Below are 25428 nucleotides of genomic sequence, written 5' to 3'. Positions count from 1 at the left end.
AGAAATGGCAGGGCGGCTGTGGCCTTTTCAGCACTGCTGGTGTCACACTGCAGCCCTGAGGACAATAGAGCCCCTGACACAGGCGTTAATTCAGGGCCACCTTAAACAGTCTGATCTTTAAATCTATTCACTCTGTAATTATAATGGAGGAAGGAGGGGTGAGAGTCCACCTGTCAGAGCGCAGAACTGTGTCCAGAGCACCGCGATACGCTGAGATCATGGCCAGTGAGCATCTGTCAAAATCTATCATTTGTTTACAGCAGGAGATGGCTGCTGGGATAGCATATGGCAGCCGCTGATGGGTACAGTGTGGCAGTCGATCAGAGACAGAGATGCAGAGCAGATGCCGGGCGAAGGACTCGGGAATGGGGCGCTTTGTGACACCCTAGAGGAAGATTTCATTGCTCAAACGTTGCTCAGTTACTCATTTATGCATCAACCTAAAAATAGAGGAATAAAAGATAAAACAGAGAAACAAAATAGAGAAATAGACACAAATGAGAAATGAGTGACATGCAATAAAAGTATAGAGTAAGAGTGTAAGAGTATAAAGGCCTAAAATGCAAGAAAAAAGATTATAGTAATACTAAGTTTAAAACTTAGTTCACATAAATAAATAAATAAATGTATGTGAAAAAGTTAAAACATAAGAGTAAAATACAATATAATAAATAAATAAAAAACATTGCAATTGTGAGAGAGAATGTCACATTATCACATAAAAAAAAGTACAGATGAGAGAAATAAAGTCACAGTAACCAGAAATAAATTATCAATAAAGTAAAAGTTACAATCAAAACTACAAAACCTAAAGTTGCAATTATGACAAAGTCACTTTTCAGTCTATGCGATATTAAAGATATTAAAGAGATCTCATTAATGATTTTTCTTACCTTTGGGATGCTGGAGAAAAAAAAAATTGAAACAAATGAGACAGTTGTGACACAGTAAGAGTATAGAGCTATGAAGTTAATGTTTATAGCAGCTCAGGTAATTTGATCTTGAAAAAAACAGTGAGACATTGATGAAATATCTTCTGTAACTCACAAAAAAAGCATTTTAGAGCTTTTAGAGCCCCCCCCCCCCCAAAAAAAAGCCTATTTCTAGTCACAGAGTATAAACAAGAAGTCTACAAATAATATTTTTAAAAAGTATTTTAAAAAGTAGTATAAAAAAAAAAGTTAATTGTAACAAAGATTATATAAATTATAAATTAAAGATTATATACATTTATATAATATAAATGTATTATATAAATTATAAGATATATAAAAATAAGTACACAAACAAACAAATGTTAAAAGATTAAAATAGAAAAATATAATTCCAGTTGTGGGAAAAAGCTGCAGTTGTGAGATAGCAAGTCACATTGTTGCATACAAAGTTACAATTGGGAGAAATAAAGTCACAGTAATGAAAAATAAATCATCAATGAAGTAAAAAAAAAAATGTAATTATAGTCACAACTAGAAAATACTAAAGTTGCCATTATGACACATTTCAGTCTATGAGAAACAACCAAGATATTAAAGAGATTTCATTTGTGATTTTTCTTTGCTATGGGACCCTGAACAGTTTTGCATGAGTTTAGAGGATTGATGAATCACGGCAAGTTTGTCGTGACTCCACATTGCTGACAGTGGTTCAGTTATTGAAGCAAGGCTTCCTGTTACCACCACACCAAAATGCAAAATGAGCCACTTATTGTAATGATGAAAGGAAACACTCTTCCCCTCTCTGTCTCCCACTTTCTCCTCTGCATTTCCTGTTTCCTCTCTCGGTCCCCTGGGGAGCGCATCGCTCTAATAGAAATGGCTTTTCATTCTCTTCCACTAAGCAAGTGGATGGATGGAGCAAAGTGTGAGTTGTTTATTCTGAAAGAGATGGCTGAAATAGATTTGATTTGTGGTAAGCAGCTTCTGAGAGGCCAAAGTGACATAGCCGACACAACGGCAGGCGATGATCAACAATATATAGTTTGTGTGATCATACGTATGGGAATGTAATGTTAGGAACATGTGCTGGCCAAGTTGCAGCCACTCTCAGAGTCAACTTACCATTTACTCTCTGGCTCACCTAACACTCCTACAAATCAAATCCTTTTATTCACTATCACGGCGCCTAGAGACGAGATACGACACTGTCGCTCGCCTTTCCCTAGCCCGTCTGCCTGATTAGCATTGGCTGTTTGATTAAACACGCCTGTCTCTAGGCCTCTCAGACGAAGCAAGTCGACAAAATAGTGTTGAGAATGAGTAAAAACATCAAACCTTGCAGTCAACACAGATGTGAGATCACATACACACCTGTAAGACAGGCAAGCGACACACATAGACCGATACTCCCTCTTCGCTATTGAGCTGATTATCAGTAGCGCACATTTCAAAAACACACCCACGCGCGCAAACACTGATCTGCCGCAGACGCGCAACGTAGCACCCACTCGCAGTCATGAAGCTGTCCCTCACAATTAGCAACAGACAATCTTGAAGCGACCTGACTCAGAATGGAAACAGGCGAAACAACTTGCAGAGTAGCCAAGGTTCGCGCTAGAGTGTCGCAGATGGCACACAGCTCTGATTTATCCTTCATCTTTAGACGAACTCATATCCACACACTTGTGGATGAGTCAAAAAGCATACAATCTCAGCTAAGCATAGTTTCTACTACAACTACGCAGAAAATGCATTACTTTTGTGGGTGTACACAGCCCTGAAACATACGCTACGTAAGAATGTGAACGTTAATGCTGGCTAGGCAAACTTGATTTCTCATAATGTCATGACTTGCAATGTGTCAAAGCAATTCATAACACCCCTGATAGCACACGTACATCACGGAGATGTCTATTTGACGTCTGCATTTACATCTGCAAGACGTATTTTTTAGAGTGTTTGCTCATCTGCAATACATCTAATAGGACGTTTCCTATCAGATGTCAAATAGACGTTTAGAAAATGTCTTTAAGATGTTTATAATTTAGAATGTATGTAAAACTTACATCTTAAAGACGTCTATCAGATGTTTGTACACAGCAGATGCTTTCCAGATGAAGCGATCTTTAACAGGCATCTTGCAGACGTACCTGTGCTATCTGGTACAACAAAGTTGCTTTAGCATAAACTTTCTGCTTCTATGCTAAGCAAGCTTGATTTAGCTACGTCATAGCAATTCATAACACAAAAAAATGCATTCTTATCAGTATTATGGGCTTTAGCATTAACTGTCTGCTTCTATGCTACATAAGCTTGATTTAGCTACGTCATAGTAATTCATAACACAGCAAAGTTGCATTCTTAGTGGTATAAGAGGCTTTAGCGTCAACTATGCTAGCGTTTCTTTGCTAACAAGATTGATTTAGCTACGCAAGTTAGCTTTCATGCGTTATTGCATACCTAAAATTGTGTCATAGGAATTCATTACATAATTAAGTTGTATTTTTCGCAGTTCAACAGGCATTAGTATAACATTCTGCTTGTATGGTAATTTTTTTTTCTAATACAGAGAGTGTCAGTGTAAGCTAAACTATACAAATGTTTATACTTTGAATAATAACCTTGACTTTAAGGTCACTCAGTTACCCTTTTCAGCAATGAGGTTTGTTAATGCAACAACAATTCAAGAACACTAAGCACATACTGTACAAGAGAGCTGCAACTAGGATTTGTATCTATATTTGCATGCTAAACCAGTAAGCAACACCCCCATAACCACATGATAACAAAAACACTCAAAGCAAATAAGCACCACTCACGTTTTCTCATGAAATTCTAGTTCTAATCATGTTTATGTAAAATATTTGCCAAATTCACTAATTATCTAAAATAAATGACAATTTTGGATTGAAACTTGTAGTTTGTCAGATATAGTCAAAAGGTGGCTTTATACATACTTATGCTTTATTTAACATATATATGCTGTGTAAGGATGCTTCATTCCCATCAAAAAGCCCATAAAAGGAAGTACTGCCAGCGCTGAAAATACGTATTTTATTTTAATACAAGCAGTTGTCAGTGGAATTATAAACACTATAGTGTTTTTCATAAACCCTTAATCAGCAAGTAGAAACATCTTTGCACCAAAATTCATACCTGCATCAAAACACTAAACAAGTCAAAATACAAGAAGTAGCTAATTTTGCCAGTAATCATTAACTTGTGCAACTACAGACATGAGTGATACTTAAAATAATGCAGATTTTTGAAAAGAGGTATGCTAATAAGATCAGAGTTATGCTAAAAACATTAGCGACTTAGTGCTAATAGCGACTTAATGTATTAGCGACTACCTAGCATTGTCATTCTAGCATCCTAGCATTCCAATCAAGGTCACATTTGTAAACAATTTGTCAGCGTAACTATTATGCTAACCTGACTCCCCTTAACTGATATATAATAAAAGATCCAGGTGACAGACTGGGAAATGTAACGATTCAAGATTTGGCTTTGTCGCGGTGGAACAGCCACGGCTCGATCCCAAAGCTCTTCCCCCAGTTCCCCACTTCTAGATAATAAAGCTCTGGTGTGCTAAAAAGAAACGAGTATGATCAATAACAGCTGCTAGTGGTGTAGATGATCTGCCTGACACATTACATAAGATCGGTCATAAAAAATGACCAATGTAGGGGCCAGTCTCATGGGCACAGATTGATTTCAAGTCTAAGGCTAGACAAGATTAACCATTAGCAAGGACATGAAGTGGAAAAACGAGCCTTAACTCTGATTCTGTCACACAGTCTTTTAAGAAAAACCAGAGAGGAGGTGGAAGAAGATTTTTGCGAGTTATAAGTGAATTGTACTTCAAAGTCCATCTTTGGGGGAACAAGGAACTGCTGGAGAGACAGGTAGTCAAACGAAATCCAAATTTTACTCAATGGATTTTATCTTATTTTACCCTCATCTTCTGTCATATCAGGTTTTCCCTCCTTCCATCTCTCAATCACTCCATTTTTCTATCAATTTATCCGCAATCGTCTGTCTCAAATTGTCTGTTATCTCTTGTCTGACTCTTTGTGGTTAAAACTGCCAGTATGCCTAGCAAACCGTTGGGTAAAAAAAAAAAAAGTCCAATTACACCAGGCTGAGAACATTTTATAAAAATATATATATATATATATATATATACACAGCGCATGATTCTTTATTATTTATTATATTCCAGAATACTGAAAACTGTCTGGTTTTTAGGCAACATTTCGTCCAAATGTGCTTGCGCTTCTGAACAGATGAAGCAGTCTACACGTGTAGGCACACTTTTTTTCCTCTCGCTAATCACACGTACACACACACACACACACACAAGCAAACAACCTCCCTGCATGAAATAACCTTCCCTGATTTCATTATTTGTCAAATAGGAAGAAATGAGACAGAGAATTGGTGCTTTTTTCACAAGACATGTTACAACACTGTCACCAAATGGCGAAGTCATATAATTACACCTTCTGTTTTGATCACAGAGTAGAAACACACATACTCATATAGAGAGAGAGAAAGCACTGAAAATCTGATTAAGGTCGGCTCGTCTTGGCAGCCCATGTCTTTATTTATTTATCTCAGTAAACACACACTCACTTTATTCTGGGAATGTGAAGCGTAGCATAATTAACAGAACATGGCTCCCTAATTGGGCCTTAATTGATATGAAGAGTGTCACCAGGGTTGAGGCCTCACATAGCAATACATGCTGAGCAAGTGGGCGTGTCCTCGCTGCCAATCAATCCCACTGGCACGGCTGATGAGGAGTCATTAAAATGGCCGCCTCCGAACAATTACTAAGAGAACAGAGGTATATTTTATTTGTGGACATATGTTTATAGTGCTAGAATGATGCTAATAATACCATGGACATACAAAATCAGGATACATTTCAACGTGTCATCCCCTGCAATGACTAATTAAGTAACTAGTTTCTGCCAAACCACCACAGTTAGCATTATGCTACGTTCGATTTAAAGGCGGATGTGGGATATTCATTCCTACTTATTATCTCTGAAGCTCGGAAATTGATATAAATAAACACAATTATTTGCTTAAAACTGAATTTTTAATCACTGAAGTCAATGAAACGCAGTACAAAACCAATTTTACCTCTGTAATGTATTGTAATGACTAAGTTATTGTAATGTAAGGATTTAATTTTATCTATAGTATGTTCCAATGTAAGCAAGTTTTAAGTGAATTGCATTACAAAGTCTTCTTTGTGGGGGAACAGGGACCTGCTGGAAAGACAGGTAGTCATGATGCCAGTGATGGCTAATACCACATCACCACACATTATTGTGGGAACTTTGGCTGTAATCTACGGTAACCATGCTAAGTTTTTGTAAACCAGAAGTTCATTTGACCATGCATTTGCCCTGCCCAATAGGGACACTTCAGGACAGGCTAAAGTTAACTGTCTTTTAAGCGGAAAAAATAGGTCCTTGCCTGAGAACAAACAATCTTAAATAACACTAAAAAGCGTACACCTGCATGTCAGCATTGTATGGACCACAGAGTTCCTCTGAGAGCCGCACTGCACTGAAATTCTTCTCAAACGATCATTTAAGTGGCCGCTTACATCCAGGACACACACACCTTTCGCACAGAGCAGCTTTCATACTCCCTTCGGGGGAGGCGGCGATGTCAACCGGTGTGCTCTCAAGCTCCCCGCCGTCACAACCTTCAAGAACACTCAAGTTCTGTTCTGAGGGTCAATTAGGCGCTTTTCTGATAGTAAATGGGAAAAAAAACAGTTCTCTGGATTTAATAACAAACTCATTAGGCACTGCTAAAAAGACGGAACTGCCTTTTAATTAGACCTGCAACTGATTAATGCAAAATTAACAGTTCATCATCTCATCTTGGGTGGGACGAGAATGTAAACACTACAGGTTCAGAAAGCTCTCAGTCTCATTTTTTGTCTCCATGATAATGAAACACATAATTACAGAGGGCCTGACCTCAGTTTTAGAATGCTATTGATATTTCCCTGTATAAATTTAATGGTCTGCATACAGTGAGTTCCCAAAGTCATGAAACCACTAGTGAAAAGGTTTCTATTGTGCATTTGTCTATTTTTTTTTATTTTTTTTAAGTTAACATGGTAAATGTTACAAATGTGCGTACTTCTTTAGAAACCTAGGCATAGTCAAAGACTATAGAATACCCAAGATGTGTCACTCGTATTGTTTTGAATGGGGAAAAATGCAACGCTCAATCGCAGGTAGAATTGAAAGACGCCTTCTGAATGAAAGAGCCAATCGCTAAAGTCAGGCGTCACTGCAGCTGCCATTAGAAGTCCCGGTTGCTATAGAAACAGTCAGTGTTCTGAGACATGCAGTTAGGACTGCGCATGCGCACTGGCTGGTCTAGCCTGAAAAATAAGCTTTTTATAACGCTATTTGAGCAAAAGTAACAACATTTATGACACAGTTGTTGTCAGATTTCTTTGGTGATTTCAAATATGAAATGTAATCGTAAGCTTAGTGAGCAGTTTTGGAGAATTTGGTGTTTCCCCATTCAGTGAGATAGGAGTTGCACTTGAATGCCCGTGAGGCGTTTCAAAGATGGCCGCCGAGTGACATGACTTGTCTTAAAAGGACTTGGACATAGTACAGAATTAATATTAATTTTGTAGTTTTTGCTCCAAAACCTTTAAATGCTGTCATGGCAAATAAGTTTAAAGGGATAGTTCACCCAAAAATCAAAATTCTGTCATTAATTACTCATCTTCATGTCGCTCCAAACTTGCTAGACCTTCGGTGATCTTCAGAACGCAAATTAAGATATTTTTTATTAAATCCGAGAGCTTTCTGACCCTAGAGACAGCAACGGAATTACCACGACATCGTTAAAATAGTCCATGTGACATCTGTGGTTCAACCGTAATTTTATAAAGCTACGAGAATATTTTTTGTGCACAAAGAAATCAAAAATAATTACTTTATTCAACAATTTCTTCTCTTCTGGTCTCTGCCGCCATTCACGAGAGGCTATTTTAACAATGTACTTTCTATGTTTCTGGGCCTTGAATGTGGTAGATCCCTTGCTGTCTATGGGAGGGTCAGAAAGCTCTCGGATTTCATCAAAAATATCTTAATTTGTGTTCTGAAGATGAACAAAGGTCTTGCGGGTTTGGAACGACATGAAGGTGAGTAATTAATGACAGAATTTTCATTTTTGGGTGAACTATCCCTTTAAGTTAAAAATGGTAACTAAATAATATAATATAAATATAAATACATTTCATATTTTATATAAAATCAGATATGTATATATTATATAGTTATATATTTAATGAAATGTGAAAACAACAAAATTACTCAAAGTTAAACTACAATTAAAATCAAAAACTAAAAACGAATGTAATTTTTTTTTTTTTGAATTAGTATAATGGTACTAAAATAAACAAAAACCAATAAAAAATACTAACTAATACTAAACAACAAAAAACATTCCTTCAATATGGTGATAGATAGATAGATAGATAGATAGATAGATACTGACTCAACTTTCTATGAAAACCATTTCATTTATTGGTTAAAAACAGCACAAAAAGTATAATTAAAAGAGCTTTAAAAATGTAGATGATAGACAAAACAACTCTACTATCGCCAGTAGAGACCACTGTTTGCACATAAAGACAGACACAAAAAAACAACTGTAGCACCATCTAGTAGTGTTGAATTCTGTATTAGCACCTGGAAGTCTCTATTACACGAAATGTTAGCAGGTCAAAAGTGCTCTGTGGCTATTTGAATCAGTATTGTCTGCAAAATTGAGAACGAGCAGAACAATCTGGAATTAAATTATCAGCACCTATGGCAGTGGGAATTAGGGGAAAGAACAAGTGAATCTTAGAAGTTAATCGTTTTTCCATACAAGAACAAGTATGTTTAAAAAAAAAAAAGTTTCAATAACTTTAAAACTCAGTCAAAACAAATATTTTCATTTCTTGCTAAATATGGAGCTAATTATTGCATTCGAGGTAACCATAACAACGGCAGCATTACTTAAGTACTTCCCATTGTGATTATTAGTAACTTTATTATAGTTTTACCAATCACATATAAACTATTTTAGTGTTTTTTTTATATATATAACTGATGTTTAGTTCACTGTGCTAAAGGCACAGTTTAACAAACCACAACAGATTTATGCCATGAAAATTATTTATATTTATAGTCAATAATTTAACATATTTAAAAGCAATTTTGAAAAGCATTTAAGTCGACCTCCCTGAAAGTCACTGTATAATTCACAGAATGACAACTGCAGACAACGACTATGAAAAGTCATGGAGAAATAGTCTTGTCTGCAACTTCAAGATCCTTTCAGCTTTATGTTTCACACAGATAGTGAACTCTGTTAGTCCATTAACCACATTTTTGGGTGTCCTCGTACAAATACAGCTGTGAAACCACTGTCAAAGCCAGCACACAACCTTATAACCTGTAGCTTTGCATCCCACATCCCAGAAAGCAGTTACAGGTTTCTCATCCATGTCTTTGACTCCTGTTGTGAGACATATGCTCAGCTCATATATTTGGCTAGTTGACCAGCGAGACCAGAGTCTCTTCTCTTCTGTATTCCCTTGCTACCTCCTTCCCCTCGTTCAAGGCACTGACAAATACCTCCTAACGTCAGGATGAGACTTATGATGTGAATGATGGAAACCCTCACTAAACGATCGCGCGTGTGCAACCTCCGGAGCCTTCCACCACATTTCGGCAGCCTTTTTTAACTCCGGCAGGATGTCAGGAACCACAAACTTCTCCGCCAGGAAGACCACAGGCAGCACGGCCAATAGCGAAGCCCAACCCACCACTCCCAGCCAATAGGACGGGCCGAGTCGACTGACGTCGTCCCTGATCTCACCAATATGTTGATGGGTAAAAAGCGCCCAGCTGAGAAAAAAGAAAAATCCTGTAGGGAAAAAGAAAATGGAGAAGGTTAAAACATGTGCATACTACATGGCTAAGGAAAGCTAAATAGCGAGGTACTGACCTGTAGGTAAGAGTGTGAGCAGCAGTAGTGTGGTCGGGTCGATCGCCTGGCCTGCCATCAGCAGCGAGCGAGTGTTCGAGTAGGAACGCACCGTTTGAGACGTCCAGCAGAGGGCGAACATGAGACACAGCAGTCCAGAGCTCACCGACATGAGGAAAGCCACCACTGCAAGCACTCTCTCAGCCTCCAGAGCTGTGGAAACCAGACATGGACAGAAACACCTTTAATATTCATGATTTACAGTGAACATGATACAGTATAACCTGCTTATTGGGCCCCAAAGTGAGCGGTGTGCCTTAAAAATCGCTTTATATATATATATATATATATAAAATTGTAATTTCACAATACAATATTGCATGTAATGTTAAAGCAAAGTCATATTTTATAGTCTAAGGTTCCCACTGACTTCCATTGTATTTTTTGTCCATATAATGAAAGTCAAAAGAAACCTTATATATCTTCTATGGCGTTCCACGTTCATTTTGGGGTGAACTATCCCTTTAAGAATGCCCAGCATAAAACCATGACAAGAAATTTCAGTTTGAGTGCTCTTGAAGAACAACATCTCATTATGAAACTATTTAAAACTGTACTGATCAGTCATTACTTCATCCTTCATTATTTACTTAATTTTTCATTTGTCTTGTTCTGAGGAAGAACTGAACTGAGGGGAAAACCAGACAGGCTACAACTAATAAAACATGCGAGTAATGCTAGTCCAGCGTGTCATAGCCTGTCTGCTGCAGCCCACCGAAGCGTAGAAACCCCTCCCAACACAAAACCATATCTTTATTTTACGCCAACGTTGGAAATTCAGAAGTTCACAGATTCCCACTCATTTGGCTGCTCTGTGCTTCTCGGCAGGTTAAAACCTGTAAAAATGCCACAAAAACACTAAAGCTTTCAGTTCCCATCAGACCTTCTAGCTATATATTTTAATACTCCAAAAACAAAGCTATGAAAGGCCTCAAAAGCAAAACGTAACAGGAATGCATTTAATTAGGCTTTTCATGCATCTTTTATAGAGGCCACATGAATGCAAGTTTCTAAGATCCAAAGCAGTTTTATAAAATGAATAAGGGCTACACATGGGCTACTAAAATGTTGCTGTCGCCCACATGACAGGTCAAAATCAAATCAAATAGCTTCGGAGGCATATGCATACTGTATTTTTGCAGGGGCACTAGTACCAATCATGATTCACTTCTTTCCCTAGCCAAGATAAAACATGACCAAAAAACACTTTTAACTTTTTGTTTAGCATGTAAGGCGACCCAGTTTTTTAAATATATTATATATTACAATTTAAAATAACAAAATATAATATGTAATCAAAGAGTTTGAATGACACTTCTGAATAACTTTTATTCCCCAAGATGTATGAGAAAAGCAGACACACATCACAAACCTTTAGCAATGTCTTCAGTGGTCCAGCTGTCGTCCAGTCTGGTCTGATTCTCTGAGGTCCACAGACCCCGGTCATCCAGCCACCGAGGGGTCCAGATCGCATAGCTGATGCACAAAGAGCCCATCAAGCCGAGACAGGATTCAATAAATCGAAAACGACTCCTCGAGTCAACCAGTTCTGGTCCTTGCATCGCTCTGTTGAGAAAAAGCGAATGATTAAACATACTATTACACAAACAAAAGTTGACAATTTAGCTGGAAACTAAACTTAAAGCATTACAGTTGGCAATTTCATCCGAAAATTAAGTAATCGTTGTTAGGTTTGCTTACCTTGAATGGCTAAAGTCTTTAAAATGTGTTCAAATGACAAAGATTTGATTCCACGCAGTACAGTGACGGTGACTGATCACGTTCAAATATCAAATGAATCAGTGAGACAGTATATATATATATATAGTGTGTGTGTGTGTGTGTGTGTGTATATAATAACTACTTTCAGCAAAGTGACACAAGAGGCTGAACCACAGTAACTGTGGGGATACATCATGAGGGTTGCTGTGTTGTCATGGCAACGACTAAACGGCACAGGAAAGAACCACTCTCTTTTCTCCAGCAAGGTGGGCTCACAGGGAAACCCCTGAACATGGTTATTTCCTGTCGCTCACATTCTGCCACAGACCTCAGATCAGTTTTGCCGTACTCTCACCAATACAAGCGAGACTGCGGCATCTGGTCTCAGGTCATTGTAAAGGAGCAACATAACACAATGAAAATCTAATTTAACATAAAACATTTTAATTAACGATTGATTCATTTTTTTTTCAGTTAGGAGCCCTTAAAACATTTAACATCAATGAAGATCTGAAACAAGGCATTTTCCTTGGAAACTAAAAACTGATAAGCAACCATGGTGTTAAAAAAAGGCATTTATGGAACAAAAACATCTTGTAAAGATAAGAAAAGTCAAAAAGTAAAGAAACGCATCACCTTTTATTATCCCAAAACTGATAGCCAAGTCAATTAAAAAGTTTTCCCCCCAACAAAATCTTAGAATTATTTAAAAACTATTTAGAGGTGTCATATAATACATTATTTTTCCCCTGAGTTATACTTTATAATGTTAGTAATATTTTAAGTGACGGTGACTGATCACGTTCAAATATCAAATGAATCAGTGAGACAGAAACAAGAGTGTTTTATGATGATGTGATTATGAGATGCTTCTTTCTCACTTCCCCCTCACAACACTGTAATATGACACTGTAAAGATTTCCCTCTACCCACAGTGGAGACCCACTCGCAATGGAAACTCCCCCCTCATAAACATACACTGTGAGTGGTTAAATTCCCCCAGAAACCCTGTGAGTGTTTCAGTGAGTCAATGTGGTTCGGAAAGTGAAAATGATATTTTATAAATCACTTTACTGTGCTCAACTGCTGCATTGTATCAAAAGTCCAGAACTGGAGAAGAACAGATACCATCAAAAAAAAATTTAAAGATAAGAAAAGTCAAAAAGTAAAGAAACGCATCACCTTTTATTATCCCAAAACTGATAGCCAAGTCAATTAAAAAGTTTTCCCCCCAACAAAATCTTAGAATTATTTAAAAACTATTTAGAGGTGTCATATAATACATTATTTTTCCCCTGAGTTATACTTTATAATGTTAGTAATATTTTATTTGGCACTATAAACAGTCATTTACAGAAAAAAAAATAAAAAATTTGCACTCTCTCTAGAACATTAAAAGGTCTGTCTGGTGCTTTGCCTTTAAGACGTTCATATAAAAATGAGCATCAGAACTTTGCTGCATTTACACACAGGCTGTCAACAAAGTTATTCTTCAATAAAAGTCTCTTTGCAAAGTCGAAACAGATTTTTGCCACTCAAACTTTTAAGATCTGACTGAAATGATCAGGGATCTTGTTAAAAATGAACATCTGTCTCTCGTTTCTAATGTTGGGATCCTTTGGAAGGACGTGCAGAGTGGCAGGTGTTACACACAGTTAGAAAAACTGCAAAAAATGCTTCTTAATGAGTTTTTAGTTAGTCTTTTTAGTAAAAATATCTAAAAAATCTTAAAATAAGATCAATTTACTTGAGAAATAACACTTCACAAGATATGAAGACTTGTCATAGACTATCTGGAATTCTGGAATAGCATTTTATCTTGCTGCACTATCAAATAAAATACACTTGTATTAAAGATACATTGTACAGTGCTGTTTCTTAAGTAAATTCATCTTGGTTCAAGTTTTTTGTTTTTGTTTTACAGAAAAGTCTAATTTAAAAACTAATTTTGAGAACAAAATAGGACAAAATCCTCATTAAGAATAAGATTTTTTTTTTTTTTTGAGAAGCAAGTTTTTGGTACTGAAAGTTGCAATATATTTCCATTATACAAAATTCGAATTTTAAAAGAAATTGATTCCTCACAATAAGACCCCTTTAAAACAACTCAAAGACAATAGATTGGATGCTTAGAATTTGATATGAGTGCAATTAAAGGGGCAGTCTCCAATTACTGTGATAGCCAGGGTAATAATTAAAGTATAAAAACCTCCAACAATAACAACATTTTCATATACTGCTGTGGTGACTCTCCATAATTGTTTCAATCTCTAATTACAAGGATCGCCGTTGTGTTGTTTCTGCAATTACAGACTTTGCCTCTAAACTGTACATGAGGTGAAAGTATCATTCATTAAAAAATGTATTTGTATTGACAGTTGCGTTGCACAAACTTGTTTCTACCAACTGTTACTCTATTTCCTGGCTTTATCGAGCAGGTCTGTGAAAACATCCAATTGTGTCGGGTCCTGTCCAGCAGCCAACTCTGGCTTGTGCTTCTCCAGCCAATCAGACACGTGGATCTGCTGTCGCAGCGTACCAATCAAAGAGTCCAGACTCTCTGAGCGGATGTCAGATTGGCCGTTAAGAATTGTAAAGTTTTCATCAGCCAGTGAGACGGGCTCTGTCTTAATGCGCACTGTGTCAAGTTTGGTTTGAACGCTGGAGGTCTTGTGTGTCTGCTCTTTGCACTCATCCATTGTCTTAGTGTCTTCCCTCCTCACGGTCCCACGACTGTCATCCTGTTCGTCACTTGTTGTCCTCTTTGTCTCAAGCACTGAAGAGCCCTGAAGTTCTTCTAATGCATTTTTAATCCTCTGCACACCTGGAAAACAAGGATGTGAAAGGAATAAATGCCAATCACATCCCCAGACTGCACAGGAGACACTACAAGAAGACAGGAACTGAAATGTGAATGAGAGTGATCGACAGACCTAGCTGCAGTTTGTGCAGTCGATCAGTGAAGATGATTCTGAACCAGCCTGGAGACACACAGCTGAAAATTTTTGGGCGAAATACACTTTTAAGGGGTTTGACTAGAATTCATTAAACACAACATTCAATTTTCCTTGACATGTAATGAAGTACATTTCAGCTCAGGGCACATTAGTTCATTAAGCAGAAAACTAAGTAAATTAGAATTTAAAAAGCACAGACGAGCGAGAGAGATAGTTTATGTGCATGTCTCTCACCCGTCCAAACTGAGAACACTGCAAAACTTGTCCGTCTCATTGAACACGGAGAGCATGTAAATCTCACCCATGATCACATGAAGCTTGTGCCTGGAGCAAATGAGAGAGAAAGAATGAATAAATTAGTGCCGCTGAGGGCAGAAATTGAAATTCAAATGACATTCGTGAACACAAATGTAATTTCTCGTCTATAACGTGCAACTTAATGAAGCATGTGGAAACATTTGGAAAACAAAGTGCCATCACAGACCCATAAGTTAGGCAAGCAAAAAGTTTTGAATGCCATTACCCCTACAACAAATAGGGTGCCAAGCTGTGAAGTTCAAATGTGATTTGTGATCATTTTATGGTAGCTCCTTGTCTCTGGTCACTATATGCTTTTATTATATGGAAAAAGAGCAGCATAAACATTCTTAAAAACATCTGTTGCATTACATGAAACAAAGTTATATGGGCTTGGAAGGAGTCGATATGATCATTTTCAGTTTTGTAATAACATACTTTTAATATTTCTGTATTGATCAAATGTCACTGGCTTAAGTTATATCACATATCAAAGATCTGAATCCGAATGAAAGAATGGCTTTGGTTCAGTGCTTGTGAGAAACAGTTTGAACTCACATTCTGGCGAACTGTAGAAAGCTGATCAACTCTTCAGACGAGTACATCTCTCCCAGTGGATTGTGGGGGTTTAACAGGATAAGGGCTCTGATGTTCAATCCCTATATAAAGAAAGTACAATTTTAAGAGATTCATACAGTGTGAGCATGTACACTGTATGTTTAAGTTTAAAAAATAACCTCTTTCTTGGCCCCTTTAAGAGAGTTCTCCAATTTCTCGACAGTTAGCTGGAATGGTCTGACATCACTTCCTGTGGGCTGTACCAACACAATAAAATACAAATAGAAATATAAGATGTAAAGCCACATGAAACAAAAAATAAAACGGCAGAAAACCACTATAACATGCCAATGTTACATTACAAAATATTACGAATTTTGCTAACCACCTGACTATAAAGTGGCACATGGTGCAGTTTGACAGTGCTGTACAAGCCCACATCCTCTGTAATCACACCATAGAAGGGCGACGGGATAAGAATGGCATCTGTAAAACACACACAATATCAAGTAACATTTCAGAGACATATGGCCACTTATGGGTTAATAATGCACCACCATCAAAAACTGTTTCGTTGTATAATTTTCTAATTTTCTCAATTCATTAAAAGGCTATGATCACTGAGAACTAACATTCTGATTTTCAGCAAGCAGATATTGCTATTGGTCTATACCTGATTTATTAGCCTCCCCATTATTCACTACCATTCAAACAATTGGGGTCAGTACGATTTTTTATTTTTGAAAGAAATTAATACTTTTATTTAGCGAGAATGTATTACATTGATCAAAAGTCACAGGCATTTATAATGGCACAAAACATTTCTATTTCAAATAAATGCCGACCTTTTGAACTTTCAATTAATCAAATAATCCTTGAGCACTAAATCAGCATATTTAATGATTTCTGAAGGATCGTGTGACATGACACACATTTTAAAATACATGAAAATTGAAAACAGTTCTTTTAAATTGTAATAATATTTCACACTATTACAATTTTTACTGTATTTTTAATCAAATAAATGCAGCCTTGGTGAGAATGTAAATAAATATTACAACCCCAACACAACTAGACATGAGACTAGACATATTCTGTGGTGACCAGATGGTCTGATACCTTCTGGGTCACAGAGCGTTGCTGCCAAAGCCGAGAACACAGACCCACAACCGTTCATAACAACAACCTGCGAAAGAACCGAAGAACATAAGCATGTGGCCTGGATTTCTCATTTAATAGAAAGAGGAAGACTAACAGAAATAATACCATAAATAATATAATGCTGATGTAGCAGAAGCAGAAAAACACTCACATTCTCAGGTTTTAGAGGTTTGGGAGAACGACAGTAGTCTGAGAGGAACTTAGCAACTTCCTCTCGAAGGCTTTGGGGAAAAGAAAGACCCAAGAACATCAATACTGTGAAATGAAAGCTGAACATGGGATTTTACACAAACATGAGAGTCAAATGATAGATTTTGCAGAAAAACAAAGAGACTTAAAAGAAGAAATAAAAATGGTCGCTTACACACTGTGGCCTTTCCAATCGGGGTATTGTAAGAAAGCAGGTTCAATGTGAAGCATGTCAGGTCGCATCAGCTGTTGGAGAAACCAAGAATCGGTCAACAACCATTATGACATGTAATATCCAGACTCAATGACAATTCTTTATATTTTTGTGCATTTAAAGATTGTTTCTTTTCTTTTTGTTGTAATAACCCTATAATATTCTTCTGAAAGCAATGTGAGTGGTGTTGATAGGGTGTTATAGACGGTTGCTAGGACATTGATATGCGGTTGCTAAGGTGTTCTGAATGGCATTTAGCTTGTTTTAATTCAGTTGCTAGGGTGTTTTGGGTGGTTGCTCACTGGGCAAAAGAGCACATTCCCCAAGACTCCCAAGATAGCGTGATATATATTATATATATATATATATATAGCACGTCATGCCATTTTAATGGGATTTTTTTTTATTGCTCACCAGGCGAAAATCACCGCTAATGAAAAAGGATCTTCGCTTATGAATGCTAAACAAGTAAATCACATCTCTTACCCTTTTCTGCAGGAGGTCAAAGCACAGCTTGTTTTCACTGGTTCCTAAGTTTATAATGCCCTGAAATAAATATTAAAAACCACAGCAAATTACCACACAACAGAAGCTGTCCCAAGAAACTTGTGGCCTCTGCACTAACCAAAGCACTGCCTTTAAAATCAATACTTGGTTTATACAAGGTCTATAATATCAGAACAAATGAGTACTCTCATACAGAGAATGAACTAAGCAAGTGACTGTAGATTGGTAATGTATTTTAACAAATCTTCTCTAATATAAGCAGTTTTTTTAGATCATATTAATCTTGATTTAAACTGGAATATTGTTTTCGAAATGAATGATGAAACTGATTTAAAAATGAACATGAATTTGTCACACAGCAAGATGATTTAAAATGAACTAATTAAGGAAAAGAGGTGATTAAAATTGTACAAAAAGGCTAGGCACAGGGAGTGTACCCTTTACTTGAAAATTCAATATTTTCACAATTTAATTTAAACTAGGCTTTTATTTTAACTCCCTTCCACCACTTCTTATACATGACTGTTATTTACTATCATGTGGTTTTGAACTGTGCAGTAAAATGTGATTCTGCACTGTGCAGTATTTTTTTTCTAATCAGTCATTTGTTCATTTCTGCATAAAACAGGTAGAATACATTTTTTCTGGACTTTGAAAAGTAAATGATACATTTTATACTTTTATATACCCATATTACAGTTCAAAAGTTTGGGGACAGTAAGGTTTTATTTTTTGCTCACCAAGGCTGCATTTATTTGCTGAAGAATACAGTAAAAACAGCAATATTTTGAAAAATATGATTACAATTTTAAATAACTATTTTCTATTTTATTTTAAAATGTCACTTATTCCGGTGATGCAAAGCTGATTTTTCAGCATCATTACTCCAGTCCTTCAGTGTCACATGACCCTCCAGAAATCATTCTAAAATAGGCTGATTAGCTGCTCAAGAAACACAGTTGTGTTTCCTAATATTTTTGCGAAAACTGTAATATATATTTATTCATGATTCTTTGATTAAAGTCCGAAAGAGCAGTGTTTACTTAAAATAGAAATCTTTTATATAGTTATAAATGTCTTTCCTGCCACTTTTGATCAGTTTTATGCATCCTTTCTGAATAAAAGTCTACATTTCTTACCAAAAAAATTAATAAATCTTATATAGGTATAAAATGTTTAATTTATTTTTCCAAATCCAGATCATAGTACAATATGTTTCATGCAGAAAATTGTAATCGATAATAATAAAGCAGTACAGCTTCCAGGGAGACTAACATGTGGGTTTGAATTCTCGTCGTGCTTGTTGGCGTGATACTGGTTGTAGCCTTCCTGCAGGATTCCGTGGTGCAGCCGCATGCTGTTGCCACGGCAAGACAGGTACGGGCTGTACTGGGCCGTCTGATCACCCCAAAGCATGCTGGGTACAGTTTTGGCACTGTTGGGTAACAAACAGGGGAGCAAGGTTTGTGATGTGCTGGGCACCGGGAACGTTTCCCTGCTGGTGGAGGCACTCTGGTCTTCCGCCCCACGTGATGAACTCAGGACCCTGGTCAACATGGACATGAGACGAAACTCATGATCTCTCTCTTGCTTTGCTCGTCTCTCCTCCTGCTGCTCCCTCCGCTCCTCAGCCCGTGCCTCCTGCTGCATCCGGGCCTCCTCCAGAGCCAGGAAACGCTCTTCTGCTGTCTGCTGCCAGCTTAGATACCCAGCCAGAGCATTCGATAACACCCCTTCGCCCCCACGTCCCACTCGGCGACGCTTCCTCTGATGGAATGATCCGGAACCCCCTTCTTGGTCGCCATGGCTACCTCCTTCTCTCATTGCCATGGGAGCTGTTGCCGGGGATACTCCTGCATTGGAGGAGCCAGTCATGTTCTGGTCACTGCAATCTGTGGTGTGATATCATCAAAAATGACACATTAAATCAGTCAATCAGAGAAAAAAGACCAAATAAAAACTTAATTAAAAATTAACTAAACAATTATCTCAATTTTATTAAAGCGACAGTTGGTGTGATAACATGGCAGTACTGTAAAGAACATCTGCGGTGCTAAAAGTAAGGCACTGGATGGCAAATCACTGCCAACAGCAGAGACACAACAAAGGGTTTGGCATAAATACTGCAATAATGCCTGTACACCGTTAAACTGCACAGACCCTCTAAATAAATATGGATTATATTAGCTAAAACTGGTAGGTCAGGCTCATACAGTAGTTCAACTTTTTCTTGACGTTACATCCATGCAATGGTTTTTTTTGCACATTGTTGCAATGAAACAGTTTCATGCACATACTAATGAAATGCACAAAAAATAAATAATAAACATGCCAGCCAAATGCATAAATGTATAAATATATATACTACCATTCAAAAATTTGTGGTCAATAAAAAAAAATTTACATTTTTTTTTTAAGGAAATTAATACTTTTATTCCGCAAGGATGCATTAAACTGATCAGTAATAGTGACAGTAAAAAAAATTATAATGTTGCAGAAATCTTCTATTTCAAATAAATGCTGTACTTTTGAATTTTGTAATATTCTGAACAAAATGTATCATGGTTTCCACAAATATATTAAGCAGATGTTTTCAACATTGTGTCTTGAGCATCAAATCAGGATATTAGAATGATTTTTGAAGGATCATGTGACACTCAAGACTGGAGTAATGATGGTGAAAATTATGTTTTCCATCACAGGAATAAATTACATTTTCAAATGTACATTAAAATAGAAATAGTTATTATAAATTGTAATAGTATTTCATAATATTACTGATGTTACTGTATTTTTGATCAAATAAATGCATCCTTGCTGAGCAAACAATAAATAAATAAATAATAAAAGTCTTTCAAAAACAAAAATCTTACCAACCCCAAACTTTTGAACAATTGTGTACTGTGTTAAGCAGATGGTGTTTTGTTACGGTTTCTTTGTAGTTTACTGAAGTCAAGGCAGATGTTTTTTTATATCATTCAAACATAAACATTTATTTTTATGCTTTTAAATTGTATACTGTAATTGATATTATGCTGATTTAAATATGTGACCAAGGTAACATTTTCTACTTGGCTAACACAGATAATGAATGTTGTCAAATTAGTAATTGTCAAAATTGCAAGAATAACCTGTGATAATAATTAGTTAGAATGAGTTGAATATTTCTAATCAATTTATAATAATTACCATTATTTTCCAAAAAGAAAAAAGAAAAAAATTGTTTATGAATTTATAGCTGTAGTGAATAGCTGTATAAATTCCATGTGTTATTGCAAATTAAAAACAATTTGAGTTGAATTACTGAAATAAATTAACTTTTCCACGACATTCTAATTTATTGAGATGCACCTGTAGTCTGTTTCTGTTCATATAAAGAAAACTTAAAGGACAAAAAATATAAAATATGTTGAAAATTAATTTTAATAAAATTGTGGTGGGACCAGTGAAAATGCTGACAGGGTGAGAAATCTGAACTACTTGCCTCCCAAAAATCTCAATTATTGAGCAATATGCATATATAAACATTGATCTATCTATCTATCTATGCAACAAATGTCTGTATAGTGGAACATCTGTGTTTAATATTGTGTAGTACATCATTCAGATGATGTTTGGTTTCTGTTGCACTGTAATCACTGAAGTGTGTATCTGTATTTACACATCCATATCTGTCTATCTGTTCATCCATCCATCCATCAACAGACCGTTTAGGATACCTGATTGGGAACAGATGACATGTGCGTTTCCCTGCTCTCCGTCCATCTCAGTGTTCTCCTCTGTGTTTGGACCCGCATGTTTGTGTTCAGCAGCGCCTTCATCATCCTCATCAACAGGTCCGAACTCATAGATCATCTCAGGCGGGCCCGCCGCTTCATCATCGGAGCTCATCACCTCCGTCTTGATCTCCAGCATTTCACCTACTCTGGGCGGGTGACCCGGCGCCTCTGACCCCTGCAGTCCGGTTGCCTGGTTCGTCACCGTACCGCCCCATAAAGGCAAAGTCGAACCGGAGGTTGCGGCGGATCGGTTGCTCTGCGCCCTTTCCATCAGCTCGTAATACCTCGCGGATCTCAAAGTCTTCTGCTTGTACTCCAGCTTCAACTTTTTGATCTTCTCCCTGCACTGATCCCCGGTCCGATTGATGCCCTTCTGCCGCAGAGTGCTGGCGATTCGGTTGAACACATGCTGGTTTCTGAGGCAGGTCACTAGCTCGGTTTGGACCGGCACGTCCGACCAGATCTGCAGCAGCTCAAGCACCTCTGGTTCGGACCAGTTGCTGCCACGTTCATACTTCTTACCGTAGACGTGAATCAAATGCATTGCAGCACTACAAATAAAGCTACAGTGTTATATTTATAGACTGCTGCAAGTATGTTCACGCATTGGTCTGGTACCGCGTTTATATGACTAAAAAGCAAATGCATTAAAATATTAAAACTCCAACGAGTGAGTAACTGTAATCAATCATCTAAAACGAGCGCTGGTACTTTATCCGGACCGGAACCAGATTCCTTTACTTTCTAATAATAGTCTCGATCATGCATTTTCAGCCTCGATCATAAGAACCTTCAGGGAGGAAAACAGGTAGGTGTACCTCAGTGTACTCTACTGTAACTTTTGAGTGCTGTACTCTGTTACAACACATGCATCAAATTGCCTTACATACAGATAGAGTTTCTGTCTGCTTCCATTTTGTAAAAAGGATGTTACAGTTACAGTAATCAGTACATCTATTTTTGTAGGACACAGAGACGATGGAATGGAAAGCCTGACTAGACATTTCAGCTGATGCCAGGGGTGGATTAGGCATGCAAGAGGATTTCCCCCCCGCTGCTAGGGCCAGTATAGCCTGTGATGTTGATGAGATTCTCTGGCCTGACCCAGAACAAAGATGTGATGCTGGGGCAGAATATTTTTTGTTGTTGTTTGGTGTATTGTACTGTACAGTACATTAAGGAATAAAAAAAATGTGTAAATGTATACACATGTGTTCATTATGTGAAAAGTTCCTTGAGGGGGAGAACCACAAGCGCTTGTACTCCAGCTTCAACTTTTTGATCTTCTCCCTGCACTGATCCCCGGTCCGATTGATGCCCTTCTGCCGCAGAGTGCTGGCGATTCGGTTGAACACATGCTGGTTTCTGAGGCAGGTCACTAGCTCGGTTTGGACCGGCACGTCCGACCAGATCTGCAGCAGCTCAAGCACCTCTGGTTCGGACCAGTTGCTGCCACGTTCATACTTCTTACCGTAGACGTGAATCAAATGCATTGCAGCACTACAAATAAAGCTACAGTGTTATATTTATAGACTGCTGCAAGTATGTTCACGCATTGGTCTGGTACCGCGTTTATATGACTAAAAAGCAAATGCATTAAAATATTAAAACTCCAACGAGTGAGTAACTGTAATCAATCATCTAAAACGAGCGCTGGTACTTTATCCGGACCGGAACCAGATTCCTTTACTTTCTAATAATAGTCTCGATCATGCATTTTCAGCCCGATGCTTTTGTTCTTTATTCAAACAAGTCCTGATACATCCGGGTTCACGGCACATGCGTGCTGCCCTTATTCCGGGATAAATTTGGACCGTGACAATAAAGAACGGCGCTGCGCATGCGCTGAAAGAGGAACGTTGAGGCAAGAGACTCATTTGTTGCATAGGCGCGCCATCTAGTGTTTACACTAATATGTTTGAAGCGTTGCAATATATTTATTTACTTATTTACTTCTACTTGTTAAGGCAGACTAACATTTGTGAATGTTATTTGATAACAAATTAACACATATATATATATATATATATATATGTATAAATGTTTTTTTCATGACTTTAGTGTGTCTGATGTTTACTTTCAGCAAGAGTGAATGGTTTTGAGTGTAGAGCTTCATTTTGACCTGAAAATAGGATGTTTGGGGAATTGGGTGAGACGTTATGGATTTGTTTACTGTTTTGAGAATATGAGGCATAGTTTCAAGAAATGTTTAAGCAATCGAGAAAAACTGTAACATTAGTTAACTACTGAACATTAGTCAACATTAACAATAATAAAAATACTTCTAAAGCAATTATTCATCTCAGTTAATGTTAATTTCAACATTTACAAAAACGTTATTGAAAACAGTAATAAGTTATGTCTGTTTACATTATTTGGACGTGAGCAAACAAATATCAGTTGTATTAATTAATGAACGTCAACAAAGATTAATAAATGTTGCAACAAATGTATTGCTCATTGTTAAGTCAATGCATTTTCTTATGGTGATTCTCATTATAATATTTCTATTACAATCAGCATAACTGAAAGGCAATAAAACAAATATCACCATGGTGTATAAATAATTTATAATTTGAATAATGGATTCCTCCTTAAATCCTTCCTTTCAATCCTAAACAAGAATAAAAGTGTGATGTAAATAAAGCATTCATTGTTTTTTGTTGGAGCTGCAGGCTTAAGACTTTTATTTTATTTATTTTTATTTTTTTTTATTTTTTTTTTAATATTTTTTTTTTTTCGATTTTACTTTTTCTTTTTTTGCGATACTTTGGCAATAAATAAAAAAATCATGGAAGGACAAAAAATCAGCTTAGCAGGAGCTGGGTTCAGTGAAGATGAATCCTTGAAAGAAATTCTGTTTTCTTTCGTGACCTGCATGCTGCTGCTGCCGGAGTAAAAACATTGACAAAACTGTAAATCTAATATATGACTTTCAAAGCAAACATTATGCTGATTACATTTGGCTCTCCACACTGACAACTATCCAACTGTAATCTGATTCATTCACAGCAATGAAAATTCTGTCATCATTCACCATTCACTTTCATTGTGTGCATATGTGATGAAAATGAACAGCTCCTAACGTTAACAGTCCTGCAACATTAGTCAGAATATCCATTTCTGGGTAAACTGTTTCTTTAAGATTGCAAGATATGCATTTACTACTGGTACTGTATTTAAAAGAGGTCTGTGATTAGGTAAAATTTTAATTATGAACAGTGTGTCTGGTCTGAATCCTGCAGATGGAGCCCGCGAATCACAGACCACAAATAGGCTCATGCCATGACGTACTTCCTGGGAATTGTAGGCCATTTGTGATTATCGGGGATTTGTGTACGGATGTATTACGGAGCCCGTTATGTCTATAGAACAATAAAGAAGACGCTACCGATGGCACGTGACACCACAGAGGTTTTAATTTAATTTACAAACAGTTAGATTTTAAGTATACCATGTAGACTGGCAGACGCAAGATTAATAAATAATTAAAATAAAGGACTACAGGAAGACGCGCGCGCTGTTGAAAGTTTCATCGATCTGCGCGCTCTCGTCGCGTGACGCCGAGTTGAGTTCACTGGGGTCTGGCGGAACGGGTAAAAACATTGACAAAACTGTAAATCTAATATATGACTTTCAAAGCAAACATTATGCTGATTACATTTGGCTCTCCACACTGACAACTATCCAACTGTAATCTGATTCATTCACAGCAATGAAAATTCTGTCATCATTCACCATTCACTTTCATTGTGTGCATATGTGATGAAAATGAACAGCTCCTAACGTTAACAGTCCTGCAACATTAGTCAGAATATCCATTTCTGGGTAAACTGTTTCTTTAAGATTGCAAGATATGCATTTACTACTGGTACTGTATTTAAAAGAGGTCTGTGATTAGGTAAAATTTTAATTATGAACAGTGTGTCTGGTCTGAATCCTGCAGATGGAGCCCGCGAATCACAGACCACAAATAGGCTCATGCCATGACGTACTTCCTGGGAATTGTAGGCCAT

General features: G+C 37.1%; 2 protein-coding genes across 2 annotated transcripts; both read right to left on the bottom strand.

Moving 5' to 3' along the window:
• Positions 1-9205: 9205 nt before the first annotated feature.
• LOC107750736 (uncharacterized) lies at positions 9206-11809 on the bottom strand. Its single transcript, XM_016566251.1, has 4 exons — positions 11730-11809; positions 11401-11594; positions 9990-10181; positions 9206-9908 (listed from the first exon to the last, which is right to left on the bottom strand). Exons 2-4 carry the CDS (start codon positions 11588-11590, stop codon positions 9598-9600), a joined length of 693 nt encoding a protein of 230 aa, XP_016421737.1. The 5' UTR covers positions 11591-11594; positions 11730-11809; the 3' UTR covers positions 9206-9597.
• A 2011-nt stretch (positions 11810-13820) lies between these two features.
• On the bottom strand, positions 13821-22181 carry LOC107750729 (1-aminocyclopropane-1-carboxylate synthase-like protein 1). The gene is made up of 12 exons (XM_016566245.1): positions 21353-22181; positions 18909-19525; positions 17613-17672; positions 17088-17158; positions 16875-16944; positions 16682-16748; positions 15951-16048; positions 15742-15819; positions 15563-15663; positions 14942-15031; positions 14684-14745; positions 13821-14574 (listed from the first exon to the last, which is right to left on the bottom strand). Exons 1-12 carry the CDS (start codon positions 21954-21956, stop codon positions 14165-14167), a joined length of 2328 nt encoding a protein of 775 aa, XP_016421731.1. The 5' UTR covers positions 21957-22181; the 3' UTR covers positions 13821-14164.
• Positions 22182-25428: the final 3247 nt, after the last annotated feature.

The sequence above is a fragment of the Sinocyclocheilus rhinocerous genome, unplaced genomic scaffold (assembly GCF_001515625.1).
Source record: "Sinocyclocheilus rhinocerous isolate Xijiao unplaced genomic scaffold, SAMN03320098_v1.1 scaffold1143, whole genome shotgun sequence".
In the NCBI taxonomy this organism is placed as follows: domain Eukaryota; kingdom Metazoa; phylum Chordata; class Actinopteri; order Cypriniformes; family Cyprinidae; genus Sinocyclocheilus; species Sinocyclocheilus rhinocerous.
The sequence above is the reverse complement of the archived record's forward strand: the minus strand, read 5'-3'. Positions and strand labels throughout refer to the sequence as shown.

Bases quoted from the DNA above. Each gene is read 5' to 3' on its own strand.
- LOC107750736 (XM_016566251.1), bottom strand. From the start codon at position 11,590: ATGCAAGGACCAGAACTGGTTGACTCGAGGAGTCGTTTTCGATTTATT. The intron at 10,182-11,400 runs GTTTGTGATGTG...TGGTTTCCACAG, and splicing joins CACTGAAGACATTGCTAAAG to CTCTGGAGGCTGAGAGAGTG. The intron at 9,909-9,989 runs GTCAGTACCTCG...TTTTCCCTACAG, and splicing joins GCTCACACTCTTACCTACAG to GATTTTTCTTTTTTCTCAGC.
- LOC107750729 (XM_016566245.1), bottom strand. From the start codon at position 21,956: ATGCATTTGATTCACGTCTACGGTAAGAAGTATGAACGTGGCAGCAAC. The intron at 16,749-16,874 runs GTGAGTGTTTTT...GTTCTTTCGCAG, and splicing joins AACCTCTAAAACCTGAGAAT to GTTGTTGTTATGAACGGTTG. The intron at 15,664-15,741 runs GTTATTTTTTAA...TTCTTTATATAG, and splicing joins TTAAAGGGGCCAAGAAAGAG to GGATTGAACATCAGAGCCCT.